We start from the raw sequence: 13,484 nt of genomic DNA, 5'->3' as shown, positions 1-13,484 counted from the left end.
GTACGCGGCGTGGCGCGAACCGCTGTGGGGTCGGGCCGGGGCAGCGGCAGCGATCGGGATGGATCTGGCAGTGGCGGCCGTGGGGGGCGCGGGCGCGGCGCCGCAGCACCAGCAGGTCCGCGATGAAGTGGCCGAGAAGTGCCAGAAGTTGTTCTTGGACTTCCTAGAGGAGTGAGTGCCGGGCGCCGGGCCTGGCGGCGGGCGGACGGTGTCGGCAGCGGGTGGCGGGCCGGCAGCGCCTCACGGAGGGGCCGCCATTTGGCGAGATCCTGTCAGGGCCTGGTGCCCCCTGCCCTTGGCGTTCAGCTGGAAAAGCTCGGCTGTGGTCTCAGGCCCCGCCGGGAGGAATCTGTAGGAAGGCAGCACGGTGCTCTCGTGGTAGGCAAAACCCTTCTCGGAGAGTTTCCGCGGAAACGCTCCCAGAGAACTTGGGAGGTCCTGGAACTGTCTAAGGTTGGATGTGGCTTTGGGCAGCCTTGTCTAGTGGAAGGTGTCCCTGCCATGGCAGGGGGTCGAAACGAGATTATCTTAAAATCCCTTTTAAACTAAACCGTTCTATAATTATATGATTTTTTAAAGGTGTATTTGGTCCATTTTAACAAAGTTTTGTCACAGCTGTGGTAAAAACGCGTTCCACGGCTTGGGTATTAGACGTTAATATATCTGTCTCCCTGCGTTTTGCCTCCTGAGGGGCCCATCCGCCTCAAATAATGAAACCATTAGCATCACCCAGAGGAAACAAAACGTTGTTTGCTGGTGCAGAGTCATTGTTAAACCTTAAACAAAATTTTATCTGGCATTGGGACAACTCTACTGCTATATGAAATGTAAATCCGGTGTGTCTGTGCTAGGGTGTGAATAGAGCAGATGTAGCAAGGGGGTAGAAGAAGAAATACTGTTGGAAAAGGGCTTTGCAAGGGACTGTGGGATGCCTGAATGTGAGTGATCCTTTCCACTGTCTTTTCTCCTGAACTCAGAAGTATTCAGTTGCTGCCTGGTGTGTGACTCTGAAACTGTTCTCCCGAATCACTTTCAGGTTCCAGAACAGTGATGGGGAGGTCAAGTACCTGCGAGATGCTGAAGAACTGATCCGGCCAGAGCGGAACACACTGATCGTCAGCTTTGCAGATTTGGAGCAGTTCAATCAGCAGCTCTCTACCACTATTCAGGAGGAATTTTACAGGTGAAATGTAGAATTTTTTTTCAGGTAAAGCTGAGCTCTGCTAGAGTCTCAGGCCCATAATGTCTTGCTTTTATGTAAAAAAATAAGAGGCTTATCTTCTTTCTGCATCCTGAAAACATTTCTATTTAAGTTTTTTTTTTACTGTCTAAAAGCTTTTCTTAGTGGATTCCTCTCTGGAAACCATGAGTTAACCAGATAATTTGCATTTATTGTGGTAAAGAAGTAGGTGGTCAGTATGACAATACAGAATAAACTCTAAAATTCCCTGCTCTGGTGATGTTTTATTGATTTGGTCACTTATTTTAAAGATATATTTCTTAACATAAGGATAAAAGTGTCATAAAATGAGACACTAAAAAGTCTATTTTCAAACAATAGTACAAATAACATTATTATGCAGTGATCTCACATTAGCATATCTGGAGTGGTTTTTTTGGGTTATACAATATAGAATTAAAAGCCAGAACCTGGAAATCTGTTACAAGCCTTTAATGTAATCTAAAGCAGAGAAGGCATTTTAAAACCTTCTCTAAAATTTGAACTTTTTTTCCCATATTTCAGGGTTTATCCATACCTGTGTCGAGCAACAAAGGCTTTTGCCAGAGACCACGGAAATGTTCCTGCAAACAAGGATTTTTATGTTGCATTCCAGGACCTGCCTACCAGACACAAGTAAGATGATTATTAATTCCAGAAACTTGTGCTGTTTTACTACCAGGGCGAAACATGTCAAAGCATGCTGAAAATGTTTTGGTTATGTAGTGTGAAATGTGTAGTTGGCCAGTACAGTTGTGACAAAGTTTCCTGATCTTGTGCAGGAGATTTTTTAACTCAGTTTTTCATTTGTAATTCACACTCAGATAGTTAAATTCGTCATATGTCACAAACAAGTGTAACTTCTCTAGTTAAAAAAAAAACTAGCCTGTGTGACTTTTGAAGTACCAGCGATCTAACTTTTGCCTTTAGTATTAGTATTTAGTATTAGTATTTAGTATTAGTATTTAGTATTAGTATTTAGTATTAGTAACTTTGACCTTTAGTATTAATCTAAAAGTTTATGTAAAATCATAAATGAGAATGAGAATATATTGTAGTAAGTTTGTTTCTTTTGTTTGTTACAGCAGCTGTTTAGTCAGAGTTACACTGTATTATATCTTAGTACCCTGGGCCTAAAATTGTCAACTCAGTAATTTAATCCTTGTGAATTTCTGCTGTAAACAGAATTCGAGAACTGACTTCAGCAAGAATTGGGTCCCTGCTGCGCATCAGCGGGCAGGTGGTTCGTACCCACCCCGTCCATCCCGAGCTGGTCAGTGGAACCTTCCTGTGCCTTGACTGCCAGACAGTGATCAAAGATGTGGAGCAGCAGTTCAAATACACCCAGCCAAACATCTGCAGAAACCCAGTCTGTGCCAACAGAAGGAGATTCCTGCTGGACACAAACAAATCAAGATTTGTTGATTTCCAAAAGGTACAGGGGTGATGTTGGGGGGTGATGACACCCAGTAATGTTCCTGTGGTAGTTGGAAGATGTTATTTGTACTTCTACACATCGAAGATGGTTAATTGTTCTGTCAATGTCAAGAAAAAACCTAAGGAAAGGCACTGCAATTTATGCAAAAGGTTTCTTCCTATCTCTGGAAGACTTAGGTAAACCTAAGGAAACAGGAAATTATTAGTTTTTTTGTGTGACATTTATTGTCTAAATAAGCCCCCGAAACTCCACATATTCAAGCCAGAGTTAGTTTCGTGTTGCCAGCACATCACGTGTAGCTGCTTTATACAAGTATGAAAAGAGGTGCTTATGGGTATCTGCAGTGTCTTGCTCTTCCAGGTTGATTTACTCTGACAAATCTCACCACTTCACATCCCACAACTCTATTTTATGTCAGCCACATTAACTGAAATTTTCAGGTTACCTTTCAGAATTGTCACTGTGGCCCTTGTACATCCTCTAAGCTGCTCCAAGACTCCTTAGAAGCTGATTAGTGAAGGGATTTTTGATTGTGTGTTGTAGAGTGAGAGGGATTGACAGGGATAGCAGCAGTCAGATGCTGTTTAACACATCTGTTAGCAGTGTAGCTTTGGAAGCAGTTTCAGATCTGGTGAGGTGCTCAGTGTTGGAGTTTCTCTCCGTGCCAGGTGCGCATCCAGGAGACGCAGGGCGAGCTGCCGCGCGGCAGCATCCCGCGCAGCCTGGAGGTGATCCTGCGCGCAGAGGCCGTGGAATCCGCCCAGGCGGGTGACAAATGTGACTTCACCGGCTCACTGATCGTCGTGCCTGACGTGTCCCAGCTCGCCACACCAGGTTTGCTGCTACTCCATGGGGTGTCCTTCGTGGGGTGGGACCATTGACCTCCATGGGGTGTCCTTCCCGTGCTGGGAGCCGCTGTCCTGACTCCCGTTTCCCTGGCAGGGTTACGTGCAGAAACCGGCTCGCGGGTGACGGGGACAGAGGGCTACGAAACCGAAGGCATCCGGGGGCTGCGCGCCCTCGGTGTCCGGGAGCTCTCCTATAAACTCGTCTTTCTGGCATGTTATGTGGCACCCACAAATCCACGGGTGAGTCTGCAGAGACTGGAGATTGAAAGGTGCTGGTGATTTCTGTTCTGTATGGTTTTCCCTCAAATTAGGGAGCAGGAATGGGTAAAGCTTTAAGTGTGCGTGTGTGCCACCTTTCTATGTTGGTTTGACTGTCTTTATATTCTCATTGAATCTACGTAGCGAAGTTATTTTCTTGTCTTTGTTGCTCGTAGCATTTTTCACAGATGTGATTATTTGCCAGTGTTACAGTTTGTTCTAAACAGCTAACTGGCACATGTATTTCCATTCAGCTTTCATCCATTTCTGCAGCATTTCCTTTTCTTCCAGGAAATCCTATAGCTGCATTTTGTCACAGGAAAGACAGGGATCCTTTTTGTTCTCTCTGGTTTATCAAGTGACATCTTGGGATGTTACTGCAATGTGACTAATACTAAGTACATCTGGGTTTTGGCATGGTGTGGTGCTGTAATCTATCATTCTGCTAACAGCATCACCATCACATAGGATAAAAAGAGCATCTGGTATATTCTGGGAGTAGTTGTTTCTGGCCCCCATTTCAGAGCATCAAAAGACCTTGGAAGTTCCAGTTAATGTAAGAATGCTTACAAAGACAGTTTTAGTCAATGGAAGTCATATTGGTTTTACTCTTTTTTTTTTAATCTCTGTACAAGCAAGTCACTTGGGATTTTCTCACTAACTAAAGTTACACCATTGATTTTGCCTGCTAGGAAATTGGGTATTGGTTTTTAAAGGTATAAGGTAATGAAGTTACTCAGCCTAAGGGCAGCTTTTCAGAATGTGTTCCTCCCATCTAGATTTCAGAGCAAGTTTTTGTGACCTGTCTGCAGTGCTCACATTCATTAGTGACTCTGTTACTACTTTTAATGCTGTTTTATTTCCTTGTTTTAGTTTGGTGGAAAAGAGCTCCGAGATGAAGAACAGACTGCAGAAAGCATTAAAAACCAAATGTCTGTGAAAGAGTGGGAAAAGGTTTTTGAAATGAGCCAAGATAAGAACCTCTACCATAATCTGTGCACCAGCCTCTTCCCTACTATCCACGGTAAGAATCCATTTGTGGCCTTAGAGAGGGAAGATTTCACTTACATAAATTAATTAATTCCTTTTGCTGTATCTGTAGTTTATGGGAAAGGTTGAAAGCCCTGTGCCAGCTACCACAAACTCCCCCTCAGCACTGGTTGTGCTAGAAGAGGAAAATTTATTTTTTGAGTTTTTGTGGTGTTTAATCATTATGGCCTGCAAGCCCAATGTAGAAGGTTGGGTTTGATGTCAGGTGTTCTGCTACTGAACCCTACAGGTTTTAGTGGATGCTTAGCAAATAGGTGATTTCTGAGCAGAAGTGTCCAAATGCTCTAAAATTCTGGCGGGGTGGAGGTTTTTTTTAAATAGGAAAATTGTGGTGGTTTTTTGGATGTTTAGTTAAATGTCTTTTCTGGGGCAGGTAATGATGAAGTAAAACGCGGGGTCCTGCTGATGCTCTTTGGAGGAGTTCCCAAGACCACTTCAGAAGGCACTTCCTTGCGTGGGGACATCAATGTTTGTGTTGTTGGTGATCCAAGTACAGCCAAGAGTCAGTTCCTAAAGTAAGATTAAAACCCACCTTTAACTATTGTCCAATGTGCACTGTGCCTTTTTCTGTGTTAACTGTAGGAAAGGGAAGTAAAATATTTGAGAATATTTCCAGAGATTGTGTGGATGTGAGTGAAGTATTTGAGCAGGGCTAAAACAAACTCAACACACAAATTGCCAAATATTTTCAAAGGATGTTGACTATTAAAAATACAAGTTAATTGCACATTTAAAATTATCAGAGGTAGATGAAACACTGGAGGTTTTATTCCTCTTTTCCACAGGCATGTGGATGAGTTCAGTCCCCGTGCTGTGTACACCAGTGGCAAAGCCTCCAGTGCCGCGGGTCTGACAGCGGCTGTGGTGAAAGATGAGGAGTCCCATGAATTTGTCATTGAGGCTGGAGCACTGATGCTGGCAGACAACGTGAGTCTAGGAAGGGGAGAGGTTCCTTCATCCCTAGAATGAGTTTGATTGATGGCAGAGAGCCCTAAATTGTCTTAGTGATGCTTGTTACATAAGTGATTGATTCTGGGTCACTTATTTTCATTTTCCTGCTGCAGGGTGTTTGTTGCATTGATGAGTTTGACAAGATGGAGGTGCGGGATCAAGTAGCCATTCATGAGGCAATGGAACAGCAGACAATATCCATTACCAAAGCTGGAGTGAAGGTAGCTTGCACTACTCCTCTGTGTAGTCTGTAGCATCACCTGACTTTGTTATGTGTACTGATGTGGCTTCACTTGCCAAATCTTCATGTAACCTCTGCAGCTGCCTCACTGTGGCAGGACAGAGATCACTTGTTGCAAAGTTTTTGTGGCACATACCCAAAGAAGGTCAGAAATGTTACTGAGAGTTAAAAAGTAGTGAACAAGAAACAGAAAATGGGAAAAGCCTAACCTTGAAGTAACCCCAAAAAAGGTTACAGAATGGTGTGTGTTTGTAGAAAAACAGGATCTTGTGAAAAGCAATTTTCAGGGCTTGTTTCAGTATTATTGGCAAGAGTGTGGCAGTGTTTCAATATTGATCATCAAACTGTGTCTCGGGGCAGAGACCTGGTTAGAAAGGGCTTGTTGGTGGATTTTGGGTGATTTTGAGGGGTGATTGTTGTAATACCTGCATTGGACTCCTAAAAGGTGTTAAGCTAACCCATTTGGGTTGCCATGAGTTGGTTTAGGAAGTGGTCACAGATAGAGATCTTTTAAATTTCTTTTTTCCCACTGTCAGGCTACTCTGAATGCCAGGACCTCCATTTTGGCTGCAGCAAACCCAGTTGGTGGCCGCTATGACAGATCCAAGTCACTGAAACAAAATATCAACCTGTCAGCTCCCATCATGTCCCGCTTTGATCTCTTCTTCATCCTTGTGGATGAGTGTAATGAGGTAATTTTAAGGAATTTTAGAATAGTTTGTGTCAGAAAAGATCCCTGGAGGTCTCTAGTCTAACCTTGCACTCGGATCATTGAGAACAGTTTGCCAAGACTTGACCTGGTGAGTTTTGAGTATCTCCAAGGATGGAGATTCTGCAGTCTCTCCAGGCCCCTGCAATGTATGACAACTCTCATGTGTTCAAAAATAATAACTTTTATATCTAATCAGAATTTCTCATGGTTCAGTTCATGTGGGTTGCCTCTTATCCAAGGACTATTTGGCTTCATCACATCTATGCAGGCCAGTAAAGCAGTTGATTTCCTTTCAGGCTGAACAGACCTTGCTCCTCTAGCCTCTCATACATCATGTTCTGCTGCCCTCTGACCATCTTGGTGGCCCTCTGCAATTTTGAGTGAAGCAAATCTCATGAGAATGTCTTGCTCCTGCTTTTCTGCTCTGTCTGTGCAGCTAAAAGCTGGCAGTACAAATTTTAACATACTCTGCTGAATACAAGGATGCTGCCTTTTCATCGTGTAGTGGTTTGACCTGCAAACTTTAAACCATTAGTCATTTTTACAAATGGCTGGTCACTAAGGCTGAGACTGCTGCCACCTGTCTATGTGGCATTTGCCTTGGGAATGCATGAGATCCAGAGATTAATGTTGGTTCAGCCACTGTTCCGCTCAGAGTGATTGTCTAATTGAGAAGGGACTGGTGAGAGAGACAGCAGGCTGAAAAGGAAGGAAGTTCCCACGCTGCAAAGTGCTGCTTTCTGCCTGTTCTCTGTCTAACTTGTAACCCAGGAGAGTTCCAAGAGGTTATAAATCCTAAAACTGCCTTTTATCCCTCCTCTATCCCCATGTTTCCTTGTATTAAAACCCCCAGGACATTCTCCTGGACCTCCTGGCAGAGAGTTTGTCTCCTGGAAAGAGGCAGCTGTGCCATGAGGATTACAAGTAAACAGGGGCAATGGGAAGGAAGAATAGAAGTGTTGTTTTGCTCTTTGGCTGGTGCTGTGCACGTGATGCTGACTCAGCCCAATGTCCCAGGTGATAGATTACGCCATTGCCCGGCGCATCGTGGATCTGCACTCCAGAGTGGAGGAGTCTGTTGACCGTGTCTATTCATTGGATGATATCCGAAGGTATCTGCTGTTTGCAAGACAGTTTAAACCAAAGGTAATTTTACTTTTTAAGTGAACTGGGGAACAGTTGTTCTGTCTGAAGAGGTCCAAAGGAACAATCACTCTGCAGTAGGTTTTTCTCCAGCAAACACCAAGACACTTGGGGTAGCGTTTTCTCAAGGAAGGAGCCATAAACTCAGGTTATTACCTAGAAACAGAGTGTATTTTGGAACCTGGTGCTCCTAAACTCCAGAAACCCAGTCAGCCCAGCTGAGACTGTTACAGTCCATGGCAGTCCTTAATCTTTGTCTAGAATAATTGAGGGATGACTTCATGGCCTTCTCATACCTAACAGGTATGGGTTATTCAACATGGCTGCTGCAGAGTTTTTTGTAGTTTATTGACTTACTGCTTAATCAGTTTGTGTGTCTTTATTTTAAAAGGGTATTGTGCCTCTATTTCTTTGCTTTTTGGTAAAATACAGAACATGGCAAACTGGTCTAACTACAGATTTTTTTGGGGTCTATCCAAGTAGCAGCTTGGAAGGGTTGTGTGTTGGATTTTTCATAGGTCTATAAACAGAACAGTCTAATAGGGACAGACATGAATTATGTCTGGAAACAAGTCAGTAGAAGAGAGACATTGTTAAAAAAACCTGCTGTAAAATAATTAATGCAGCTATGTACTTACTGTAATTTCATTGTCATTGATAGGTTTAATCATTATTACAACATAATTTCAACATAATGTGGTTGCCATTATACTTCCATAGAGTATGTGTATAGCATAGAATATTTCAGATAAAAGCAGCAGCCAGTACAGCAAAGGCTGTACGCTGCCAATCTAATGCAAGAAGAAAAAGCTTTAATACCCTGAGCACTGGAACTCCTGGCACTCTGTTTGATGGCACACAGATATCCAAGGAGTCTGAGGACTTCATAGTGGAGCAGTACAAGCGGCTGCGGCAGCGCGATGGCTCCGGAGTGACCAAGTCATCCTGGAGGATCACAGTGAGGCAGCTGGAGAGCATGATCCGCCTGTCTGAGGCCATGGCCCGCATGCACTGCTGTGATGAGGTACCAGGGGTGTGATGGAGGTCTGGGTAAATGTTCATGGAATTGTGTGGGAGTTGTGCATTTGCTGTTTGACTGTGATTTTGAACATAGTCCTGTGGGTGAGGAGGAGAGCTTGAGTCGTGGTCGTACTCAGTCTGAGTCTATATGCCAGAAACTGTTTTAAGGGATGACTTGTAAAACTGGTGTCAGCTGGTCCAAACTGAGAGCTTGCATGATTTTGTATCACAGCTGTGTCAACACGCAGCCTCCTACCCGTCAAATCATGGCAGTCACCAACTACTGCCAGCCAGGGCTGCTGGAAGTTTCTTTCCTGATCTTTCAGTTTGTAGTCTCTTGGCTCTCTTCCGTTTGCAATCTGAAAAGCCAAAGTTCACCAAAGTATCTGGACCTCCCCAAGAGTAGCTGTATGTGTGATCTGAGCTCCTGCTCACATCAACCACTGCTGAAAGGCACATTGTTCTGGCTGTTAACTGTAGTGTGATTGCTGCCCCTCTAGTCCTTGCTTTCAACCCCAGCAGGCCTTTTGAAATGTTGATTAGAGGCTATGTGACACATGCAGGGATGGAACCCTGCTCGCTGGTTGTGTAAGGGCACCCTTTGGGTTCTTTGAAATTAAATTCAGCTTATAATGAAACAGATAGCTTTTAGGTTATGGCTCAGCTACAGATGATTTTTCCAGTTTTTGCTTTTCAGTTCTGGAGGAGAGTATCATTAATTACATCTCTCTTTCATATTGTCTCTGTTTGGACCCATTTCTTTCATGTTTCTTGCTCCACTGATCTTTCTCCCAAATGTTTTTGGCTTAGTAAAAATTTTATTGACTCCACATGATTGCTAAATCCTGAAAGATTATACAGGCTGCTTTTCCCTCCATAACCTTGCATGACCTTGGAGTACTTGTAGTGGGATAGAATTTAATTTGCAGAGTATTTACTGCTTAGGATTAATCAGCTGAGATGTGTAGAAAATCCCTTTGTTAAAATCAGAGATGAGTCTCTGGAGCTGTTTGAAAACTAGAAGCACCTCTGTGCCTATGTTTTTTTCAAATCTTCCTCAGGTTCACCCAAAACATGTGAAGGAAGCTTTCAGGCTTTTAAATAAGTCCATCATTAGAGTTGAGACTCCTGATGTCAATTTAGACCAAGACGATGACCAGCAAATGGAGGATCAAGAGGACCAAGATGGAGTCAATGGTAAATTACTTAGAGAAATTTTTCAACGAGGAAAGTCCTTCCAGTCTTTACAGCTTACCTTGATTGAGCATGTGCTTCTCTTCAGTTTCTCATCTAATGTGCTCTAGAAATCTGGGCTCCTGCTCTTAACTCTCTTGCTTCTTCAGCCTCTTTCAGCAACTCACCTGCTTGGTCACCAAAAGCTTTTCAGTGGCTCAGAGTATTAAATAGCTGAAAGATGTTTCAGATACAGCTTTAAACGTGAGCATGTGTCCAAACAGGTGAGGCAGAAGCTCCAGCTGGGGTCAATGGTCTTGTGAATGGGATCAATGGCCACTCTGAGGATGTGAGCAAGGATGCTGCACCCAAAGCTTCTCTCAGGCTGGGCTTCTCTGAGTACCGACGCATTTCTAATCTCCTGGTGCTGCACCTCAGGAAAGCAGAGGAAGGTAAGAATTTCTGCAAAGAAGGCAGACCCTGACTTCAGGGAGCAATTGTTACTGCATCTCTTGCTGTTGTACATGGGATTTTCACTCTTGTTGAGACAACAAACTTAATCAGGTCATGCGTAGACCTATGCTCATATGACAGTAGTATATCTGGTGATGGAAATAGGACTTCCTGGAGTTTCTAGCTCTGTTACCTTAGTCATTTATCAAAACATATTGAGCTGAGCAGCATGTCAGCCAAGTAGAGCCAGGAGAGGCTCATTGTAGCAATGAAAACTGGAGCAGGAGCTTTAATGCATGCCAACAATCACCCCCTGTCTTAAGCAAATGGCTGGATTAGTTCTTCAGAAGCTAAAATATTTCAGTTGCCATGAGGCTACTCCTGCAGTGAAATGCAGCAGTTGTCTCATGGCAGATACTAAAGCTGCAAAGCTTTTGGAAGGGTGTGGAGATGACAGTGTGTGTTCAAATGTGAGTGCATGTGGAAGGATGGATGACTCCTGGCTTTGTGTGACAGTGCTTTTTCTTTAGCCCTTACTTAGAGGAAAGGTGTGTTAGTCCTTGTGACTGGTTTTTCTTGAAGCTGAAGAATTTGGAAGCCAATTGAAAGCATAGAACTGAAAGCTTCCATTCTCAATCTAATTATCTCCAATTAAACCATGACACAGCACCCTCCTGTGCAAAATATGGTGCTTTAGGAAAAAACCCTTAAGTCTGACCTTTCCTAAACATCTTTAAAAGTATGTAAATCCTTTTCTCCTATGGTTTGAGTGGTAATTTACTGCTGCTGTGTTAATGAAATTATTTTCTCTGCAGAAGAGGATGATGCAGCACTAAAGAGGAGTGAACTTATTAATTGGTATCTAAAGGAAATTGAATCTGAAATCGAATCTGAGGAAGAACTAATTAATAAAAAGAAGATCATAGAGAGAGTCATTCACCGACTTACACATTATGTATGTATAGAGATGTGTGGGTAGTGAAAAAGGGTTTTGACTTGTATAGGGTTGTAACTTATATATTAAAATGTTTCCTTTTTAATAGAATACAATCCTGTTTGGAGAAGTCTGTTTTGTTCTTCCATTGATTGATGCAGTATAAATGTCTTCTTTGTTTAACACCTGCTACAGTAATTACAGGAAAAACCACTGAAATAAATTAGAGATGTGTATAACTAAAAGTTCCAAGTGCTATACTGTGTCACTATAGAAGTGTGATATTTTTCTGTTTTTTTACAGCAATTATACATTAGGATACAAAAATACAATTAACACTTGTATTCAATGGATAGCCTTAAGTCAGAGGCATACAAGGGCATTTTGGAGGAGAAAGTATAACAAAATAAACTACTTTTCACTTTTAAAGACACAAAACTATTCCAGTGGAAAGCATTAGGCTGGAAAGATCCCAGAAAGGATACAACATAGAAGTGATTTCCCCTGAATGCCGTTTTTAAGAATCTCTTAGAGCGTCCTTAGGGTCCTACCGATATAAAAATGCTTTTTAAAGAGTACAAACAAACATCTCTGCCCTTGTTTTAACACAACTCTTTGTGTGTTGCAGGACCACATTCTGATCGAACTGTCCCAGTCAGGACTGAGAGGATCCAGGGAAGAGGAGACTTTTGATGATGATCCATACCTGGTTGTCAACCCCAACTATCTGCTGGAGGACTGAGGGCTGAGAATGGCATTGTAGAGCTCACTGGTTACAAGTTGGAAAATGCATTCTTTTCTTGCAGGGGTTGCTGTGTGGCTAATTCCCTAAATTCCTATGACTGTGCCAAGAGTGTGGTCAGTAATATGTGATTTCTCATTTACACTGAGCATACCTGGAAGGCTTTTAAAGACATCACGCACATGTATTAGTTCCACTGTTAGCTCTGAATTTCAGTGCCATCATCTGGATGCAGAGAAGAATCATCCAATAGCTTTTTTCATCATCAAGCTTTGTAGATGTTTCTGTTTTAAATAAGATTAATTTTACATTTAGTAGACATTTTATGCTATAGGTTTTTACTGTTTTTCTTATTAACATAAATAAAAGCTGATTAAATGTCTGGGGGTGGGTTTGTTTTTACTCACATGTGAGATTGCTGTTTTCTATGCCTGTCATTTGAGGCTGAAAAAAACAGTAATCTAAATGTTTAATGTCTTAAGGAAGACCAGATTTCCTGGATGAGTGATGCTCTTTTTTAAGAAGTTTTTTAAACTTTCTGTAATAGACAGTGAGAAACTGATTGCTTCTCTTTCTTTTTAGATGGACTAAAGATGTGCAGGCTCCTGTTGTATATATCAAGTAGAAAATAGTAAATAGCCAAGCCCAAAGCAAGGGTTTAAGTCAGCAGGGCAGAAACCCCTACCTTGATGAATGTCTTGACTTGTAAGTGAATTAAAAACTGCCACCATTTGTGAGGGATTTTTAAGATTATATTTGTAAACCTGTTTGAAGATCTTTCTATAAGATAACTTTGCTTGAATTTCTACTCTCAATTTTTTTACTGTAAACTAGAGGGTTATTAAATTATCTATTAAGAATTTAAAATACCTGAATATTTGTCTTGTTTCCTGGATACCAGCACCTCAGAAACATTTGTAATGCATGAAAGAGATCAAAGTTACATATTTTATTTAGAAGTAGTGTGAAATAACTGTTTCTGAGGGAGGCTCAGAAATGGAGCTGGTTTTTAAGACAGTATTCTTTTCCTGTTAATCTCTCCCAGCTTTCAAGAGTTACATTTGGTCTAACTAAGCATGTCATTAAAAATAACTCTTCTATTTAAGGAGTAGAGGGAATAATAAATATTTGTCATCAGCACTACCCCATCACTGGGCACTACTGCAGTAACTTCTCCACTCATTTCTTTCATAAACCACATTTTGGCAAATTCTACATTTCATTACAAATAGCCACCCACCTGCAACAATACTTCCATGTTATTCTATACTGTTCCTTTACTTTCAAAATAAAGATAGGAAG

General features: G+C 42.1%; 1 protein-coding gene across 1 annotated transcript; it reads left to right on the top strand.

Moving 5' to 3' along the window:
• The first annotated feature begins 58 nt into the window (after positions 1 to 58).
• On the top strand, positions 59 to 13,049 carry MCM6 (minichromosome maintenance complex component 6). The gene is made up of 17 exons (XM_036387218.2): positions 59 to 171; positions 1,037 to 1,183; positions 1,745 to 1,855; positions 2,405 to 2,654; positions 3,326 to 3,491; positions 3,600 to 3,745; positions 4,637 to 4,787; positions 5,187 to 5,328; positions 5,599 to 5,740; positions 5,878 to 5,985; positions 6,542 to 6,697; positions 7,735 to 7,863; positions 8,723 to 8,884; positions 9,942 to 10,077; positions 10,338 to 10,505; positions 11,322 to 11,461; positions 12,069 to 13,049. The coding sequence occupies exons 1-17, from the start codon at positions 59 to 61 to the stop codon at positions 12,180 to 12,182; spliced, it is 2,481 nt and encodes an 826-aa protein (XP_036243111.1). The 3' UTR covers positions 12,183 to 13,049.
• The last annotated feature ends 435 nt before the right edge of the window (positions 13,050 to 13,484 follow it).

Source organism: Molothrus ater, chromosome 7, assembly GCF_012460135.2.
Source record: "Molothrus ater isolate BHLD 08-10-18 breed brown headed cowbird chromosome 7, BPBGC_Mater_1.1, whole genome shotgun sequence".
NCBI classification, from domain to species: domain Eukaryota; kingdom Metazoa; phylum Chordata; class Aves; order Passeriformes; family Icteridae; genus Molothrus; species Molothrus ater.
Note: the sequence above shows the minus strand (reverse complement) of the source record. Positions and strands in the feature narration are given on the sequence as shown.